Source organism: Sinocyclocheilus grahami, unplaced genomic scaffold (genome assembly GCF_001515645.1).
Source record: "Sinocyclocheilus grahami isolate Dianchi unplaced genomic scaffold, SAMN03320097.WGS_v1.1 scaffold284.1, whole genome shotgun sequence".
Taxonomy (NCBI): Eukaryota; Metazoa; Chordata; class Actinopteri; order Cypriniformes; family Cyprinidae; genus Sinocyclocheilus; species Sinocyclocheilus grahami.
This window is the reverse complement of record NW_015505463.1, coordinates 655,857-676,549: the sequence shown is the minus strand read 5'-3', so window position 1 is coordinate 676,549 and position 20,693 is coordinate 655,857. Positions and strand designations below refer to the sequence as shown.

Below are 20,693 nucleotides of genomic sequence, written 5' to 3'. Positions count from 1 at the left end.
TTGTTTTGACCCAGCTATTGGGTTGTTTTGACCCAGCGGTTGGGTTGTTTTGACCCAGCTATTGGGTTGTTTTGACCCAGCGGTTGGGTTGTTTTGATAACAATAGCTGGGTTTAAACAACCCAATAGCTGGGTTTTCCCTTTTTAACCCAGTGCTGGGTTATATTTAACCCAGCATTTTTTTTAGAGTGTAATACTACATGATGTTAAAATAAAGTATTGCCTGCCTTCTTTTGTGTTCTGCAGATGAAAGAAAGTCATACAGGTCTGGAATTATATAAGGGTGAGTAAATGATGACTAAATGATAAATCTGAACCATCCCTTTCTGTCACCATCAGGAAAACATTCTTTAATGTAAAACTGAAAACTTTTTTCTTGATATGTTATCTTCAAATGTGGCGAAACTGTCAACCCAGCTAATTGATTATTCTCATAACATTAACTTTCAGAACCTTCTGGCAAGTTCTTCCAGTAACATTAATAGAAAGTTTGTTCCAAGTTATCTGGCTTTTAATAACATTCTCAAAACTTGAGCAAAAATGTTCTTTATGAATTGCCCATGGAACTTTTTTATGGAACATTTTATCCTTGACATGTTGGGTTCAGCCATAGCACCCTAGCACGAGTGACTCAACACATCTGTCAAAGATATCCATCTAGCTCATTTTTTACATAGGAAATCTATTAAAAAACAGTGCTGTGAAAAACAAACTTTTGAATATGACAGTCACCTGTACAAAGATGTTCCAATCAGCTAATGCTCTTTAGGTCTGATGCAGTAATGTATTAATGTCCCTGAAAATCTGGCAAGGAAATGAATAGCAGGATGTGATTGTAAAGTAGAATTGCATGTGCAGAAGCTTTTGAAAGTGAGTGTTTGAGTTTATTGTTGTTTAAGTACTTCTCTCAGTAAAGACTCCGTGTACTTTTCAGTCTGGATACAACTTTTTAAAAATTATTGACAGTTCCACAGAGTGTTGTGGCCAAAACGTTGCTGGACGCAATATCATTACATAATACTGTTGGTGGGATGTAGCTATTAGAGTGGCAGCACATTACAGCAAAGGCTTTGTAGTATTCTCTCTTAAGAAGAGGAAAAATCTATAAAATATGTTATGAGAGGAAGAAATTTGCCTGTTTTGTAACTAACGTTCTGCTTTATTAATCAACATTATTTTTCTGTAAATAGGTGCATAGCAAAAAAAAAAAAAAAAAGTGTTACTAGGAACTGACTGTTTAATTTAGCACCTTTAATCCCTGGTTATCTAAATCACACAGGTATGAACATTTCTAAACCAATTAGAGTCTTTTAAAGTATACAGAGTGTATACTCAATGAACCTATAATCTCTCTCTTAGAGTGAAACACCCAGAATGACTGGAGGTCTTTTCACTCAATAATTGGGGGCCTTGTGTGAGAGAGGAACACTAGCACACTGTTCAAACAAAAGCATGGCTGACAACATACAATGCAAATCACTCAGCTAGGCCCATGAGAAACATTTGATCCATGTTATTTCATGGGCTTTAGAAGAAGTGAGGGGAAAAATTCCTGCACAGACGCGTATACAATTCTACAATCTGGCCTTCACAAGAAAGAACTTACATTCATGGAATGACCAACAAATAGGGTCATAGTTGCTTGTGGTATTAGATCAAATGATAATGTTAAATGTTGTCACTACATTAACTTTGTGTTTGATGAAAAGAGAAACATATTTCATCACATCTGAAAAACATCATTTGATGGAACCGTGAAAACCATAAGGAGATAAACAGGTAAATAAATAAATAAATACATTCCAGCAAAAATGATTGTAGAAAATATAATACATAAAAAAACAACTAATTATATGTACAGAACAAATATGTGCTGTGATAATAATAATAATAATATAAAGCTTAAAGGAATGGTGTCACGAATTCGGTCCATGAACTTTCGTTTATTCACCACCAGAGGTCACCCTTTCCTTTACATTGACTCTCGCACAACACAAACTGTTGCATAGCACCCCGGACTACATATCCCATCATTCATTGCACGATTTGCACACTGCACTGATTGCACTCATTGCACACAGATGTTTCTTATCACCTCACTCACTATATAACACCCACTCAAACCACCATTCTCTGCTGAGTATTGTTTAGCCTGTACCCCTTTCCGAGTCTCCGTGTTTTCCTTGTTTTGCCTTGCCTGTTTTGCGGTTTCTGATCTTTGCCTGTTTTCCTGGATTTTTCCCTCCCATCTCGCCCCTGTGATTCTGTCTGCCGATCGGTGACCTACGCTAGCCCTAGGACTATTTTTGTGTTTTTGCCCGCCATATACCTGTTTGCCATTGTTCGACCCTGCCTGTTATACCACGTCTCTTTAATAAAAGCTTGCAGATGGATCCACACGTCTCACGTCTCGTCAGCCCCATTACAAATGGTTTGTTTAGTCCATTCTAAATTTTGTCATCATAGACACAGGGTTTCTATGGGTCTTAAAAACGTCTTAAAAAGTCTTAAAACCCCCTTCCACAAATTAAGGCTTTAAAAAGGTCTAACATTGGAGCAGAGACATTTAACAAAATTGTTCATACTTAAAACAAGACAAAACAAATCTGTCGACAAGGTATAACTTGATTCTGCTTTGAATTAAGTGTACTTTTCTGACCCCATTGGCCGATATTTGTTTTTGTTTGAATCATAAACTCATTTCATTTCGATCAGTTTCTCAGAAAACTTTGCACCTCAGTGTATATTGATTTAGGAGACTTTAGACATCTGCAATGGAAAACAAGACAGAAATAATTAGGAAAAGCATCACTTTTTGCAGTGTGATCAGAAGGTACATTAAAAGTTATTTCCATATTCTAGTTGTTTAAAAAAAAAATTAAGTAAAAATGAATGGTGATATTTTGGAAGCTGTATTTTCAAACTTTGAAGTGTTGCTAAAAGAACTCATTGTCTGCTCCTTAGACTTTTACATGTACATAATTTTATTGTATTGTGTTCCCTTTAGTATATTCCTCAAATTTTCTCTGCATGCCCTCTTCATCTATTGACTAATTTACAGCCACAGCTCAATCCCATCCTCCCTGAAGCATGCTGCCCTACTAAACTAAAAATCCAGCAACATTTTAGGTCAATCTCTAAATGCTAAAGCTCACATAGTGCTTCCATCACATACAGGAAAGCTTATGCCCAGCAACAGCGACAACACATCGCTTCCCACTGATCCGGCTGTCAGAGGAAATCTCCAAGTCCAGTGGCTGTCAGAGATCAATCGTACAGTAGAATGAACAGATTGGTAATAATGGGGAAAGGCTTCCTATGAAACCTTTGTAACATACCTCAAAGATTGTAAACATATTACACTGAGAAGAGCAGGTGCTGCACTTCAGGTGTGCTCTGAAAAGGCTTCCTTTTTTGTTAAGCTGATTACGAGTTGAGGAGGAGGTAGAAAACCCAGGTGGAAGAGAAAGGCACGTAGTAACAGTGTAGTAGTGTTTGTCTTCAGTAAACCTATTAAGGGACAAAAATAGTTACGAGAAAGCTTTTGAAAAGAGATAGAACACTTCTGAACCTATAAACAACATCTGTTTGTCTATAAGCGAGGCTGTATAATTGTGTATAAACATGGTCAGAACTGTCTGATGAAAAGCAGCCGACAAGTGTCACTTGGACTGAATTCTAAAAAAACGTCCCAGAATTAATTTGGTTGAGAGAAGGAGAATTTGTGTTATCTTAAAGTTTTAATGACTTGACTGTTTTTATCACCCTTTGCCTGAAGGTGGACAGGGCTTGAGCAATGGTTTCCCACTATTTGTGTTGTGTTTTAAAAAGATTTCTCCTGATTTATTATTAACCCATGTTGAAAATTTACATTTTAGAGAGTGTTATAGATTATTATTATTATTATGTTCTTTTAATTTCTGGATGACTGGGATATGTCTATATATATATATATATATATAGGGTAAGATGGGGTCAGCTGAATATCATCATTTCATTTTAACATCAACATTTCTCAGATTTAGTTTAAGTTTGAGATTAATTGATCTAATTTTGTGTTGTTGGAAAATAGTGATCTGTGACTAGTGATCTGAATATGTTGAATATCGAAAGTTTTTTGTGTTTTCAGTTGCCATTATGACATATCTTCAATTAACATATGGGCAGTTAAATATATAAATATTCACATGCCTGCATATAAGTCACAGAATAATTTTAACATTCAGATGAATCTTTTTCACTGGGATTCTGCTTTGTCTGTCACTGGTTATACAAATTACACTACACTGTCAAAATACAAATTACAATAGAGTAGTTGATTTAGTATTTTACATTAATCGCGCTTTAAAAACATATAAATATTAATAGGAATTATATCAAAAGTCATCTTACCCTTCTTTTACTATTTTACATTTTGTGCTGTAACATCTAAATTAGGAAGTATTTACATTGGCTGATGTATCATATTGCATATGCTTTGTATCTAAATATGTTACAGCTTAAAAATAAATTGTGTATGTTATTTATTCATTAATATATTTTAAAACATGTGACCTCTATAGTGTGTTACATGAATCTCAGTCCGGGTGTTTCCATCACTGTTTTGCGTTCCGGCTGCGTGAAGAAGCAATCATGGCGGCTGAGGGAGATGTGGATTTGGACCTGGAAGCTGAGGAGAACTGCACGGGAAAACCAACAGAAAAGCCCCGAAAACATGATAGCGGAGCCGCTGATTTGGAAAAGGTTACCGACTATGCGGAGGAAAAAGAAATATCAAGCTCGAATTTGGAAACGGTGAGTTAATATAAGTGTCAGAATCGAATGAAGCTAGTCAGGCTGAGTAACCATGTGCGGCAGGAGTGGACTTCTGTGTTAACACTGACTGATACGACCTCTAGAATCACTGTATTAAAACGACATCATAACGGTTTAATAGTTTGGTGTTTCAGCAGTGGATTGATCAGCCGGTGTTCTGTCGATTTGTGCTACCCTGTCAGATTTTGCTACCTCTCATTAAAACAGAGGGTTGTACAATTCGACAACAAAAAATGCTACTTTTAAAATTATGGTTTATTAACGTCTACACCTACCCAACCCTAAACCTAGCCTTACAGTAATGCAGATAATTACAGTAATTACAGTAATGTAGCTAGAAGGCATACAGCTACAGGAAACCAACAATAAATACTTTTTTCTACCTATTAGATTGTGTTTTTTATTGAAGTCTACATCTACCCAACCCTAAACCTACCCTTACAGTAATGCAGATACATTAATTATGTGTTATATTCGCGGTTGTAGCTAGAAGGCATACAGCTACAGGAAACCAACAATCAATAATTTTTTCTACCTATTGTGTTTTTATTGAAGTCTACATCTACCCAACCCTAAACCTACCCTTACAGTAATGCAGATACATTAAATGTAATGTAAAAAGGATGCCATATTGATGTGCGCATGCGCAGTAAACCCTGGTAGGACAATCTGACGGGTTGGGTAAAATGTCAAGACACCGTTCAGAGTGAGCAATGAAGAGAGAAGTGAGGGCGTTTCAGCTCACAATATCTTCCTTTATGTTGCCACGCAACCTTTATAGGAGATGCTCAAGCCCAAAAACATTTGCCTATGAATGCTGTTATTTTAATTTTTGAACCATTGTTGATGTGTCTTTGAAGGCCATGTCCGTGATTGGAGACAGAAGATCCAGAGAACAAAAGGCGAAACAGGAAAGGTGAAAATGTTTGATGTCTGATTATTGTCATTTGTTATATGACTGTGGTTAATAAACGATCATGACAATACTAATTTTTAACAATTCCACAGAGAAAAAGAACTAGCCAAAGTAACAATAAAGAAGGAAGATGTGGAACTCATTGTAAGTATGCAAAAGTGTATTTCCATGCGAGATTCCTGAATTTGACGTGGAACACAAACATGCTAACAATCTTTCTGACAGATGGGTGAGATGGAGATTTCGCGAGCAGTGGCGGAGCGCAGTCTCAGAGAACACATGGGCAATGTGGTGGAGGCATTGATTGCACTGACCAACTGAGTGGATTTGACTGCTTTGAGATGTATGGACACATTGAACTGCCTTCTTCCTGCTTTTGCTATCCCTTTTCTTTTCTCGCTGTACTTATTCTGTAATAAAGGAACCTTTTTTTAAACAGTCTTTACCAGTACCACTTCCCTCTTTACATTTATTAGAAGCTCCAACTCTCTTTTTAGTAATGCATTCCAGAACGAACCAATGCGATCAGTGTCATAGTAATTTATCGCTGTAAAACAAAAAGTAGATTATCCCATTAGAAACAGTGAAACTAAAGCCTCAGAATTCTGTACACTCAATGAAATGTGTAGATGCATACAATCCAAATGCAATAAAGATTTGATATCTTTGTTGTGAGGTTTCTCCAACACTAGCAAAACAAAGGTGAGGGGAGCAAAGGTTAAAAGAGTCCTTGTTTGAGCTGAATGTGCTCTTCTAGCATAAACAACAGGATTAAGTCTTCCTCTTGTGCACTGTTGGCCGATCGAACACGTCTCTCACGCCCCCTGCCTTCTGCTTGAAGAACTTGCTGTTCTGAGCGCTCTCCTGAGCCCAGGCAGAATCAAATGAAGTGGTGTCCTGATCCACCAGATGTGTGTATTTTGTACGTCCGGAACGTCCAAAGTTTTTGACCTACACAGCACATTGAATAATTAGTCATTTTAGTGTTACACATGGATGCTAGACTTTCTAAAACGGGTTCTACACTCTAGCCCTCGAGGTTCACTTTCCTGCAGAGTTCAGCTCCAACCCTAATCGAACACCGCTGAACAAGGTCTTCAGGGTTATTAGGGAATGATACAGGCAGGTGAGTTTGAGCAAGCTTATAGCTAAACTCTACAGGAAAGAGTTTACAAGCCCTGTTCTAGAAGGTAGTTACTACATATAACTGCACTTTCAAACTTAACAGATACAGAGTCCCACACATGACATGGGGAAAAATATGTGTATATATATATATATATATATATATATATATATATATATAAATATATGTGCGTGTATAACATTGCTAACTTTGAAAAACAAAAACTGATTTGAAGAATTTAACTATACAACTTGGCTAGTAAATGACCAATATGATGAATTCAAATCGATGGCGCTGACCTGCATGACTTTGGGTAAGATTGTTTTGTTGAAATGGTCCTCGAGAGTTGGAGCACTGAAGTCTCTCCTGAAGACATCTTGCTCTTCATCCTGCAGAAAAGATGAAATATATATTATACAACGAGAACGGATTATGATCGGGTAATGATGATCTGCTCATTACTCACCATGAAGAAAGCTCCTCTGTGATAGTACTTCTGCAGAAAAGTAATTTCGGTCATTTTACAGCCATTTATTGGTATTACTGTGTGAAGGGGCTAATGACTTCCATAGTATGAAGTCAACAGCTACCAGCAACTGCTTGGTCACCATCATCATTCTTTAAAGGGGTCATATGACATTGCTAAAAAGAACATTGTTTTGTGTATTTGGTGTAATGCAATGTGTTTATGCGGTTTAAGGTAAAAAAAAAACAACAACATTATTTTCCATATAATGTACATTATTGTTTCTTCTCTATGCCCCGCCTTTCTGAAACACGTAGATTTTTACAAAGCTCATCGGTCTGAAAAGCGAGGTGTGCTGTGATTGGCCAGCTATCCAGTGCGTTGGGATTGGCCGAATACCTCAAGCGTGTGACGGAAATGTTACGCCCCTTACCATACTGTGATGCCCTGTCAGGCCGGAGCGACGAGACAAAAACATGAAAACCCATTATAAAGGAGGCATTTGTTGCATCCAGTCAGGACATAATTACGGATTATAATGACTTACACTTTTTACTGCGCTGCGTAAACATAAAACCATGTCTGCATTTGTGATCGGAGAAACAACAAGCCTAATCTACATCATCAGTGGCAAATTATTTAAATATAAAAAAAAACTTACTTACAGGCTGTGAGTCAGAAGTGCCCGACTGTCCTTGCAAAGTTGGAACTGCTCAACTTTATAGAAACAGCCTTTGTGCCACAGACGCATTGTAGGCTACTGGTTCAGGAAACAGTCCTCATCCATTCTTCATAAAATGCGCTACACACATCTGAATACTTGGGTTGAACTGTTCAGGAACAGTGTTGTAAATACAACCGATTTCTAGTCGTGTCCTCTTTTGGAAGACCAAACAAAGTAGTTTCGCTTTTCACAACGAAACACACAGCGACTCCACAACATGGCAGCGAGACAACAACGAGAATAAAAGTTACGACTTCTTTCTTTGAGTGAACATTTGGGCGGCGTTATGCAAATCTTCCCACATCATGACATAGACATGTGGGGCGTGTTAGAACGAGCCGTTTTAGGTAGACGTGGTTGACGCTTAACTTTTATAAAGAATATCTTTTTGGATTTGAGACTTTAGTCTTTGCAACTTTACAGATCTTCTTTATGCACCAAGAGCTTGTAACACTCCAAAGAGAAAGTTTTTTTTCTCTTTGAATGAAAAAATTTGCATCATATGACCCCTTTAAAACACCATCTTTTGTGTTTAGCAGAAGAAAACAATTCAGACAGATTTGGAACAACTTTACAGCGAGTAAATGACAAAAATTTATTTTTGGGTGAACTGTCTCTTTAAGGTTCATTTATAGTGGGTACGGAAAGTATTCAGACCCCCTTAAATTTTTCACTCTTTGTTATATTGCAGCCATTTGCTAAAATCATTTAAGTTAATTTTTTTTCCCTCAATGTACACACAGCACCCCCATATTGACAGAAAAACACAGAATTGTTGACATTTTTGCAGATTTATTAAAAAAGAAAAACTGAAATATCACATGGTCCTAAGTATTCAGACCCTTTGCTGTGACACTCATATATTTAACTCAGGTGCTGTCCATTTCTTCTGATCATCCTTGAGATCGTTCTACACCTTCATTTGAGTCCAGCTGTGTTTGATTATACTGATTGGACTTGATAAGGAAAGCCACACACCTGTCTATATAAGACATTACCTACTAAATACTGAGCAAAGGGTCTGAATACTTAGGACCATGTGATATTTCAGTTTTTCTTTTTTAATAAATCTGCAAAAATGTCAACAATTCTGTGTTTTTCTGTCAATATGGGGTGCTGTTTGTACATTAATGAGGAAAAAAAATAACTTTAAATGATTTTAGCAAATGGCTGCAATATAACAAAGAGTGAAATTTAAGGGGGTCTGAATACTTTCCGTACCCACTGTATGTTTAAGAAACTCACTTGCGGATAAACACCGGTTTTAACCGAGGCTCAGTTTCATCCTCGCTGTCTGTGTATTCCTCGTACTCTGACTCGGATTCAGGTTCATCACCAGACTTCCCCGCCTCCTCCTCTACCTCCACCTCCAAGATCTCCATTTCCTCGTTCTTCCTCTCTTGTGCACGTTGACGCATCATTGCTCTCCTCCTCTCAATTTCCTATACAGAACAGAAGACATAAAACCAATTATTTGTAAACTCATTTAACTTTCCCCAAAAATTCTGTTCAAGTGACCCACTTCATCATCGACTTCCTCCTCTTCTTCATCTTCGCTGCTCTCCTCTCGCTCAGGGTGCCACGTTCCTTCATCCGAGTCCTCACTGCTTTGAGCAATCAGCTCTGGCTCTGCTATCTGCCTGTGTCTCGCAAGCCTGTAGAAGACATAGTGCGTTTCACATTAACGCCAAAAGATCCCTTTCACAAGAAAAATATATTTGTATAAATTGTATTGCACAGATGGATAAGCTGTACTTTTCTTCAACATCTTCAGTCACTCGATTCATGAGACGCCGAAGACGAGGATCAGATTTTTCCTCCTCTTCAATTTCCATCTCTGGCTCAGCCTCTTTACCCTTCTTAACAAACTGGAAATCCTCCTCTTCTTCATCTGAGGACTCCATCGGGGCATAGTCTGGACGCTTACCCGACACATATCGCTTCACCTTCACCTTCTCCATAGAAATTTCACCTGAAGTTAAAAAAACATTGATAGAGTCATAAACTGTGTTACTATGGAAACCAGATTATGTTTTCTACATTTTCTAAAATTCTGAATTGTTATGCTCTCCTCTTGCTGAAATTAATATAGGCTTTCCCCCAGCACTGATAAAAGTTTTCAGCACGTTTTGTCATTTAATAACTAAACCACTGTGCTGGTCTATTCCAAAGGTACCAAGTCTTGTGCAGTAACTATGTAAAACAGTAACTGTACGAAAAGTAAACTAGGGTTACCGAGATGCATCTTGGTAAAATAGCAGTATCTTTACATTTTTATTATTTATATTGATCCATTTAGGATTATTAATACACAACAACACTTGTCACATTTAACAAAACTTTAATTGCATTTCATATCGGTGCATGTATTAATTCAAATTCAGTAATGTGTAAAGTTATTAAAAGACCGATTAGAAACTAAAAATACGAGACAAGATCCGCATACAAACACAAGATTCGACTACAGGGGATGTATTTTGTATAAGGCCAATACTTTCATGTTTTCGTTATCGCATAATATTAGACACTCGCACGAATCATGTCAACACATGCTAATACTCAAAGCTAACTGTTTCTCAAACAAATACCTTTTTCATTGCGGATCGGCACAGCTCCCGCCGTCGACTGAATCGGCGGCTGCTTGGCATTTAATGCGTTTGATCCTGACATTTTGGACACTTCACGCGGGACCCTTTACACTAGAAAAAACACAATCGCTGAAAGTCCCCGTAAAAATCCTGTTTACAGTCCTTCATCCACTAACAAGGACGTCCCGGAAATTGTACGCCAGTAGGAAACCGCACGAAAAATCGTCCCCGGAAACACTAACCTATTAAGTAGTTCTTACCTTTAATTGCACTTCTTTTATTCAACACATTATTTTTGTCCTGGCCTTCCCTTTGGTGATAAGATGAATGATAGTAATCAGGTAAAAGCACGGTATTTCTAAAATTATTACTATTATTGTGGAAATCAGCTTTAATTTTTTTTTCTCTAAAAATATGAATGAATATTTATGCCCCCCTCTCACTCAAATTAATGTGATTTTCTCAGGATTGATTTGTCATTTAATAACCACTATAGTGGTTTATTCCAAAGTCTTGTAGCCTCATACAGTTTTACTGTAGAAACATTAATAGTAACTATATCACAGTCCTTTTTACATCTTGGTAATAAAGCAGCATCTTTTATATTTTTATTATTCATACTGATTCATTTAGGAATATTAATACACAACAACATTTGTCACATTTAACAAAACTTTAATTGCATTTTATATCTGTGCATGTATTATACGCTTCTTCATATTTTTAAATGTATTCGTCATTCAGCCACCCTGATGTTGTTCTGTATGACTTTATTAAGTGGAACACCAAAGAAAATGTTGAGGAAATCTTCTCTTGTGTTCCACAGAAGAAAGTAAGTCAAAACACGTTTGGAACGGCTTCCGGGTGGCCTGAACTGGCCCTTTAGCGTAAAGAACATTCCATGATGATCAGTTACACACACAAAAAAAAGACTGCACGGCTCATTATTTCTTCACGAATGAAGCATTTTTAGATAATGTACAAACTCGTATGTTCTTTAAAAGTAACGCACAACCATATTTCGGACTCACTTGTAAAACTTCAATATCTGTAATCCCCCCCTCGTGACTTAAAATCCTCGCCACCCCTGGAAAGACAAGAAAAGCAGCTTTATTTTCTGGAGTCTGTCGGATTATAAATGACTGAAGCGTGCTGCAGTGAAGTGCTGTAGTACAGTACCTATGGGGTGATTGATGTATGGTGTTGCATCAGGATCTTTACGGCGCTGATTGCGATGTTTCTCTGCAGCGAAGTTGATCGTTTCCAGCAGCACTGCAGTCGACGAAGAGCTCATAGTTACTTTAAAGTAACGTTAGAAAAAGATATTAAATGCACAGTCTGATATTTCTTTTATAAATAGTTCGGACTGAATACATAACCCAGAACATACAACTCGCTGGTATATTAAAAATGAGGGTAATGTTACGATATACCTATGTTGTTTGTGTATAGAACGCTGTTGTTTTTGTGTCCGCAAGTCTAAGATGTCCGTAGTGAAACAAGCGTAGTTCGAGTCGTGAAAGAATTGTTCTTTTTATTTGGATCTTTTCAATGAATCAGTTCAAGGGTTGAGATGAAACGAATAACTGAAAACGGCACACAATGTTAATATGTACTACAGGTTTATTACATGTGAAACTATGATAATAATAACTACATTAAAGCGTGCAAAACACATTTTTAGCCAAGTGATGAATTAGTACGGTTATTGTTGCGAAATGACTTGTTTTTCATGATGACTCATGGCTGCAGCAGACTGAACCGGATCGTGCGAAATTACAATAAACACCTGCATTAATCGAAAAACGTGGTAAATAGCGATGTGTGCCAGCGTGTATGGTTTTACTGTAACGTCTCAGAACCTCCAAAGACCACGGAACGACGCAAAAGAATCACTGGCTTTGCTGTTCAAAAGAACCGAGTTGCGGAAATGAGTCGGACTGTGAGATAGCGAAACCACTTCCGGGAAAAGGTGGACGAGGTATACGATACGAATTCACTGCTTTTTGTATATACATGCTGATTCAATTAATTCGGATGACTACATTTATGTTATTATTGTGGCTGACTTGCACTGTGGAATTGGACGTTCCGATATGTTGATAAACTGTGTAAATAAAAGACTTTTGAGAGTTTGAGCTGCTAAAGGAAAACCAGCTTCAATGACAGAAGCTGCAGTAATCGAGTGATACTTGTCGTTCTGCACATGCAGCTTCCACTGGTCGGAGTGACAGTAATGTTAGAGAGAAATGTTTTACAGGTTTATCCAGCTGCGGAAAGTGTGGTAGGATCTCTCCATATGGCACACACAGAGTGGAGAGATGCTCCTGAGCTGCCTGATTTCTCCCTGCTCAAAAGACTGGCCAGAGACCAGCTCATCTTCCTGCTGGAACAGGTGACACGACCACCCACAGTGTCTTGAAATTCTTCTTTCTTCAAACAAGTACTTTCCATTTTGAATTTGTATTTTAAGTGTCGGCATGTATGCTTTGCAGTTGCCAGGGAAGAAGGATTTATTTATTGATGCAGATTTGATGAGCCCTCTCGATCGAATAGCAAATGTCACAATCCTAAAGGTAAGATATCACGTATACCATTTTAGGAGATAGTATTGGCACACTGTCTTTCTAAATGCCTAGCGATTTCGATCTTCTTCTTGAAATGTTATAAGTATGGAAATGTGTATTCACACCTTAATTGATCTAACAAGTCTACACCCGATTTCTCCTTTAGCAACATGAAGTCGACAAACTGTACAAAGTTGAGCTGAAGCCTATTGTCAGCAGTTCAGACCAGTAAGTAAAATTATGTTTTTAACAAGTTTAGTTTATATACTTCCTCTCTGAAATATACATATTTTCTCTCTTTTTTTCCCCCCCGCAGGCTGTGCTTCCTGATACGTCCTCGAATACAAACTGTGAAGTGGATTTCAGGTTGCCGTGGTTTGCTGTTGTGATATAATCTATGTGGAAAAAGCAGGAGGAAGTCTAGATTAATAGTTTGTCTTAATGTTTACAGATTTAGTTAATGCAGACAAAGTGGCTGGAAGATTCAGACGATATAAGATCATATTTACCCCACAAAAGGTAACGGGTGGTCTGGAAATTATGTTAAAATATGCAGAAGTTTTATTTTGTTGTCTGATTGTAATGTTATGACATTCTTTACAGTTTTATGCATGTGAGACGGTTTTGGAAGAGCAGGGAGTCTATGGAGGTAGATTAAGTGTGTTAATGTGTCTTTCTTTGGCACTGTGTCTCCTAATACAGACATTAACTATGACGTTTTTTCTTAGATGTTACAACCGATGAGTGGAATTTCTACATTCTTCCTCTGGATGACGACATCCTGAGTTTAGAGCTGCCTGAATTCTTCAGAGATAACTTTCTGGTAATGCTGATTTGGATGCTACAGATCTTTAGATCTGAAAAACAGTTTTAAATTTGGTATGTTTGATTAGTTTGTGAGATTTTTTTACCTATTTTAGGATTTTTAGTATGTATTGTTATCTAGAAGGAGTATTATTGAGATATACTCTTCAGTGTCACGTGATTCTTCAGAAATCATTGTAATATGGTGCATTTCTTCTTAGTTTTAGTGTTGCTGCTTAATATTTTTGTGAAAACTTTCATAGAAAGAATAACATTTATTTGAAAAAGACCTAAAGGTCATAAATCTCTTTACTGGATTTAGATGAATTCAATGCATCCTTGCTAAATAAAAGTATTGATTTCTTTAACTGACCTGGAACTTTTGACTATTAGTGTAATTTATGAGTAATGATTGATATATGAGTAATTGTTATTTGATTCATCAGGAGGGAGACCAGCGCTGGGTGACCACTGCAGGAAGTGCTCTACATCTTTTACAGTCTGTCTATGGCTCCTTCTCAAAGGTGTATGGTATTGGTAGATGTGCCAAGGTGAGGATTTGTGACAAAACCCTTAACCTCACAGATGAACAGATTTTGGTGGATGAGAACATGGGAAGCGGTGGGGGTGGGGGGCTACTTTTAAACCGGGTTACTTTTGAGGTCTGGTACAAATATGACTTGGGCTTTAAATAATAACGAAAGTATTGATAAAAGTTTAAAGTCCGGATGTAGACTCTGATGTTGCAGGAGCTGCGATCAAAATGGGTCTTTGAAAGTAATGATGTGTATGTTACATTATTCCAGTAGGTGGCGAACAGTGAGTGTTAAATGCATTTGATGTCTGAATCATTCATTCAAGAGATTCAAAACGAAACAAGTCTTCTTTTATCTTCATTTATTTAAAAATAGATTTTTTTTACATAATTAGGCTAATTCGTTTAAATTAATAAATATTTTTAAATAGACTCATTTACTATAACATTAATAAAACATTTAGTCAGAAACTCAAGTAAATTACATATTTCGTTTGGTTGTCTGTTTTGTTTTCAGAATCGTGGGAGGATTATAGCTTAAAAATACATAGGCTAATATATGTGGCAGCTAACTTATACCATTAGTAGGTAATATATTTATTATTTTATAGGTAATATTAATAATGTTTCTAATATTAAAATTAGTTCTGCAACCCAATCCCCCCACGAGGCCCCCCGCCTTTTGGTTCATTTCCGCTGATCCATGGATGAGAATCAAGGCAGTCTCTCATGTATGTCTGTGTATGTAGATGGTGTATGAATCCTGGAGGGAGCTAATGGAGGAGGGGGAACAGAGAACAAGGCAACCTGAATTTGCCAAAGTCTTTCTTGTTGACAGAGGTCAGTTATTTAAAATGAAAATACATTTACATTTAGTTGTACTATTATAGTTTTGGGAAAATTGCCTTTTTCTGTTGTAATAACAACTTGCATAATTTGTATTTTAATATTTTAGATGTGGACTTTGTTACTCCTCTCTGCTCTCAAGTTGTTTATGAGGGATTGGTAGATGATCTTTTCAGAATAAAATGTGGTAAGTAAGCAATTTTATATTATAAAGGTCTTTGTGTCATAGTTGTTTAAAACATGTTTATGTCTGTCTGTATAACAGGCTAATTATAACATTCTCAACTTTGTCATTTTGATTTTGTTTCTAGGCAGTGTGGAATTTGGACCTGATGTCACTTCCTCTGACAAGAGCATCAAAGTGATGCTTAACTCTCAAGATAAAGTAGGAGTTAGATAGACTTTATTAAATTGACAGTGGTTAGTAACTGCGATTTAAAAAAAAATTACCCTGCTTGTTTAATTCATCAGGTGTTCAGTGAAATAAGGAACGAGCATTTCTCCAATGTGTTTGGCTTTTTAAGCCAGAAGGCCAAAAATCTTCAAACAGCATATGATGTAAGTGCTTGCTACAGATGGCATGTGTTTCATAGCATGTTAGGATACATTTTAGCATATTCTCAGTGTGACAATAATCAAAAAATGTGTGAATTGGTAACAGAAGCGGCGTGGGATGGACATCCAGCAGATGAAGGCATTTGTTTCAGATGAACTGAAAGGACTGAAACAGGAACATCGTCTTCTCAGTCTTCGTAAGTAGTGTATACACTACTGCTTAAAAGTTGTGAGGTCAGCAAGGACGCATTAAATTGACCGGAAGTGACAGTGATAACACATATCATTTCTGTTAAAAAGAAAAAAAGCTGTTCTTTTGTACTCTCAATTTTTTACAAATCCGGACAATCATGATTTCCACAAAAAATGTTGATAATAGCAAGAAATGTTTCTTGAGCACCAAATCAGCATATTAGGGACTTCTTTCAGAAACATATAAATAAATAAAATCTCTCCGCACCCACATTTTAGAACGGTAGTGTATGTTAAATGTTTCCTTTGGCATCAGAAATAGAGCAAATCCTGTTAGTTAGTACAGCTGCTTGCAAATAATGAAGACAGTTTCTTAGTAATAAATAAAAGAACATGCTTTGTTCTTCCACTAGACATTGGTGCAAGTGAATCCATGATGAAGAAGAAAACCAAGCAAGATTTCCAGGAATTGTTAAAGACTGAACACTGTAAGATGTCTTGATAAGTTTAAAATCACACAAATCTTGAAATCTACAGCATGACACTCTAATCTCACTCATTTCTGTATCTCCTCCTTTTTTACAAATACTAGCATTACTTGAAGGCTTTGAGATCCGTGAATGTATCACCTACATTGAAGAACATATCAACAGACAGGTATGAGAAAACAAAGAATGTTATTGTTATGAGACAGTGGCATAATAATGCTACAGTAATAATCATGCTTGAGGAAACTCTGTCCATCAGGTGTCAATGATTGACAGTCTTAGACTCCTTTGCCTGTTGTCCATCACAGAAAATGGTGAGTCTTGTATATAAATTCCATGGCTAAGGTTGTTTATTTCAACAATTTCTGTTAAATATTGCATTGAATTCTCCAACAGGTCTTTTGTCCAAAGACTATAGATCTCTTAAAGCGCAGTACCTTCAGGTATGTTATGATTTGAAAGTTGACATTTATAAACAACTCATTTACGTAACACTTCATAAAGCCATGGTATTACTTTGTCTTTAAAATGAGTGTTTAAGTGGATCGTCTTAAATGACTGACGGTGTTTTTTTTAAGATTATGTTCTCTGTGATACCGTAAGTTATCTCTTGTTTAGAGTTATGGTATAAAGCACCTGCTGACGTTTGCAAACCTGAGACAACTGGGTCTGCTGGAAGAACAGCAAGCTGGAGAAACACTGACAGTCATGGAGAGTAAAGTGGGGAAACTTGTCAATGACAAGACTGTAGGTGAGAATGTGGAACCTCTCATTCGCTCTCTCTCTTCCTCTCTCACTCTCATATTTATTACATTGACTACAATGTACACATACATACATGCACTGGGTAGTTTCTTATGTTTTCTGTTCAGGGAAGCTGACGGATGCCTTTTCCTCATTGGCTAAGAAGAGCAATTTTCGAGCTCTGAGTAAAAGACTTGCTCTGGTTAGCAAACATACAATATTTAATTACTATAAAGAATAAAAAACAAACAAACAAAAAAAAATATTTACATCATGATCATCTTATCTACACCTACAGGTACCAAAGTCTGGTGAGGAATATGATCTTCGCGTTCCGCGAGACATGGCTTATGTTTTCAGTGGTGCTTATATTCCTCTGAGCTGCAAACTGATTGAACAGGTTAGCTTTAAAAGAAGGCTTTGAATGCTTTGCCTTTTTTTCCTCGTTTTTGCTATACAACATTTGACAGTGTTTGCTTCTGACCCGTGCTGTCCGCAGGTGTTGGAGAGAGATGGTTGGACAGGTCTGGAGGAGGTTACACGCATGCTGAATGGACAGGAATTTGCTGTAACAGGTTTGAACAAAACATTTGTTTGTATAAAGCTTTATATAATGTTTGTAAGCTATGTAAAGTAATTATATGGTGGTGTAGTAGTTCAGAATATATTCATTATTGTTTGGAATTTGTAAAGAAAAAACATTTTTGTCAATTTTCTTATGTTTAGAAAAATTTGATTATTAGGGGTTCAAGCACGAAGTGCTGAAACCCTATTGTAATTGTTAGGATTTTTATTTATTTTTTTATTATTATTCTTCTCCCCTAAAACTGATCGTGCAGACCAAACCGTAAGGCCTAGAGACTTGAAACTTGGCCAAATGATAGAGCTCAATTTGGGGAGAACCTATCAAAGTCTCAGCCCAATCGGCCAATAGGTGGCGCTACAGCGCAAAAACCTAAAATTTCAGACATTTTTGGCCCTAACTCGTGCACCTTTTGTCGTAGGTGTGATCCTTGGGTCAGCCCGAATAAAAGTGGAGACACTCAGATTTTCTCTAGGACGCACGGTTTTTCCGTAAAATTGACCTATATCCCAAACTTACTTTTGCGAACTAGTCCTAGGTTTTTCGCCTGATCGGAACCAAACCACTGCAAAAATATTCGGTGGACATTGAATATCAATAATTATCAAAAAAAAGTTGAAATTCCGATTGTTGCGCGAAACCATTCCCCAAAAAGCGTCTATGCTAACGTTAGCCAAATGTTATTTTAGCTATAACTCTTGAACGGAATGAGATATCTTCACCAAACTCGGTACACATATGTATGAGCTCAATCTTTGGTCAAATAAAAAAAATTGCGCAGCTCTGCCACTTGGGGGCGCTATAAGACAGAAAAAACATAAATTCAGCTATAACTAGGCAGCCGTTGGTCTGATCGACTTGAAAATTGGTATGCAGCGTCTTGGTCTAAAGTGGCACGAGTGCCTATGAGGATATTTGCATATCTCAAAAAACATGGCCGCCATTGGCCAAAATCTTTTAAGCACCTATTTGACAGGGTTAACGGAGGTCGATCGGAACGAAACTCGGTGGGCATGTTCGACACATGGCCCTAAAGGTCTGTAAGAATTTTGAAAGAAATCGGCCACTGGGGGGCAAAATTACGATTTTCAAGTACGTAAACGATTGTATATTGCGCAAATTTTCACACATCAACACAATATGCATATCATTTGATAGATCTTCTCATATCGAGTAACTTTGCCTCTAGAACCATTGCTGTCAATCAAATCGTTCATTAAATATTCTCTATTAAATTAAAAACCTACTTTTGCGAACTAGTCCTAGGTTTTTTGCCTGATCGGAACCAAACCACTGCAAAAATATTCGGTGGACATTGAATATCAATAATTATCAAAAAAAAGTTGAAATTTCGATTGTTGCGCGAAACTGCTCCCCAAAAAGCGTCTATGCTAACGTTAGCCAAATGTTATTTTAGCTATAACTCTGGAACGGAATGAGATATCTTCACCAAACTCGGTACACATATGTATGAGCTCAATCTTTGGTCAAATAAAAAAAATTGCGCAGCTCTGCCACTTGGGGGCGCTATAAGACAGAAAAAACATAAATTCAGCTATAACTAGGCAACCGTTGGTCTGATCGACTTGAAAATCGGTATGCAGCGTCTTGGTCTAAAGTGGCACGAGTGCCTATGAGGATATTTGCATATCTCAAAAAACATGGCCGCCATTGGCCAAAATCTTTTAAGCACCTATTTGACAGGGTTAACGGAGGTCGATCGGAACGAAACTCGGTGGGCATGTTCGACACATGGTCCTAAAGGTCTGTAAGAATTTTGAAAGAAATCGGCCACTGGGGGGCGAAATTACGATTTTCAAGTACGTAAACGATTGTATATTGCGCAAATTTTCACACATCAACACAATATGCATATCATTTGATAGATCTTCTCATATCGAGTAACTTTGCCTCTAGAACCATTGCTGTCAATCAAATCGTTCATTAAATATTCTCTATTAAATTAAAAACCTACTTTTGCGAACTAGTCCTAGGTTTTTTGCTCAATCTCGATCAAACCACTGCAGCCCAATTCTCTGGACTCTCTAGATCAATAATTATCAAAAAAATGTTGAATTTTGTTCTTCACTTACTTTTTAACGGTGTCATTTAGAGAAGGGGCGTGGCCAAAAATACCCAAATGCCTATAAAACCTAAACAAAAACTCAAAACTTTACGAAACTTGGTGAAAACATGTGTCTGATAATTCTTAACAAGCAAGCAAAGTTTCATGAATATCGGACCATAGGTGGCGCTATAACAGTAAACAAAGTATCCAAAAACACAATATTTCAATTATAACAGAATTAAATTGTACACAAAACGTTCATATATTCACACATACACTAAATCTTGATATCACAAGATAGATCTCCTCATGCTGAACAACTTTGCCTCTGGGAACAATGTTGTCAATAAAACATGGTAATTAAATATTCAAGATTATTTAAAAAAGCTACTTTTGCGAACTAGTCCAAGGTTTTTCGCCCGATCAGAACCAAACCAGTGCAGCAATACTCTATGGACAGTGTTTATGAATAATTATCAAAAAAAAGTTGAACTTTAAACTCACGGTCGCAAAGGGGCGCCAAATCGTTTGAAAGAGGCGGGGACAATTTTACTAAAATGGAGATAGCTCTTGAACGGAATGAGGTATCTTCACCAAACTCGGTACACATATGTATGAGCTCAATCTTTGGTCAAATAAAAAAAATTGCGCAGCTCTGCCACTTGGGGGCGCTATAA

At 37.1% G+C, this 20,693-nt stretch overlaps 3 protein-coding genes and 1 long non-coding RNA gene across 4 annotated transcripts in view; 2 read left to right on the top strand and 2 right to left on the bottom strand.

Annotated features, from left to right (window-relative positions):
- Positions 1-4,574: 4,574 nt before the first annotated feature.
- Positions 4,575-6,181, top strand: hypk (huntingtin interacting protein K). The gene is made up of 4 exons (XM_016292362.1): positions 4,575-4,793; positions 5,675-5,730; positions 5,823-5,874; positions 5,956-6,181. The coding sequence occupies exons 1-4, from the start codon at positions 4,632-4,634 to the stop codon at positions 6,049-6,051; spliced, it is 366 nt and encodes a 121-aa protein (XP_016147848.1). The 5' UTR covers positions 4,575-4,631; the 3' UTR covers positions 6,052-6,181.
- Positions 6,182-6,246: 65 nt separating this feature from the next.
- On the bottom strand, positions 6,247-10,852 carry LOC107600470 (microfibrillar-associated protein 1-like). The gene is made up of 7 exons (XM_016292376.1): positions 10,635-10,852; positions 9,802-10,018; positions 9,569-9,701; positions 9,296-9,488; positions 7,323-7,399; positions 7,156-7,245; positions 6,247-6,681 (listed from the first exon to the last, which is right to left on the bottom strand). Exons 1-7 carry the CDS (start codon positions 10,714-10,716, stop codon positions 6,502-6,504), a joined length of 972 nt encoding a protein of 323 aa, XP_016147862.1. The 5' UTR covers positions 10,717-10,852; the 3' UTR covers positions 6,247-6,501.
- Positions 10,853-11,664: 812 nt separating this feature from the next.
- LOC107600458 (uncharacterized) lies at positions 11,665-12,516 on the bottom strand. The gene is made up of 3 exons (XR_001610811.1): positions 12,068-12,516; positions 11,814-11,933; positions 11,665-11,721 (listed from the first exon to the last, which is right to left on the bottom strand). It is a non-coding gene; the product is annotated as an uncharacterized lncRNA (long non-coding RNA).
- A 70-nt stretch (positions 12,517-12,586) lies between these two features.
- The window catches only part of vps33b (VPS33B late endosome and lysosome associated), a 9,551-nt gene continuing 1,444 nt past the window's right edge, over positions 12,587-20,693 (top strand). The window contains exons 1-22 of the mRNA XM_016292361.1: positions 12,587-12,615; positions 12,895-13,029; positions 13,130-13,210; positions 13,368-13,429; positions 13,518-13,567; positions 13,653-13,720; positions 13,805-13,850; positions 13,930-14,024; positions 14,452-14,556; positions 15,290-15,380; positions 15,496-15,573; positions 15,698-15,771; positions 15,858-15,944; positions 16,048-16,138; positions 16,547-16,621; positions 16,726-16,790; positions 16,881-16,935; positions 17,018-17,064; positions 17,240-17,372; positions 17,494-17,567; positions 17,664-17,765; positions 17,865-17,940. Coding sequence (XP_016147847.1) covers positions 12,934-13,029; positions 13,130-13,210; positions 13,368-13,429; positions 13,518-13,567; positions 13,653-13,720; positions 13,805-13,850; positions 13,930-14,024; positions 14,452-14,556; positions 15,290-15,380; positions 15,496-15,573; positions 15,698-15,771; positions 15,858-15,944; positions 16,048-16,138; positions 16,547-16,621; positions 16,726-16,790; positions 16,881-16,935; positions 17,018-17,064; positions 17,240-17,372; positions 17,494-17,567; positions 17,664-17,765; positions 17,865-17,940 — 1,651 coding nt within the window. The 5' untranslated portion in view covers positions 12,587-12,615; positions 12,895-12,933. The remainder of the gene's footprint in view (positions 12,616-12,894; positions 13,030-13,129; positions 13,211-13,367; positions 13,430-13,517; positions 13,568-13,652; positions 13,721-13,804; positions 13,851-13,929; positions 14,025-14,451; positions 14,557-15,289; positions 15,381-15,495; positions 15,574-15,697; positions 15,772-15,857; positions 15,945-16,047; positions 16,139-16,546; positions 16,622-16,725; positions 16,791-16,880; positions 16,936-17,017; positions 17,065-17,239; positions 17,373-17,493; positions 17,568-17,663; positions 17,766-17,864; positions 17,941-20,693) is intronic.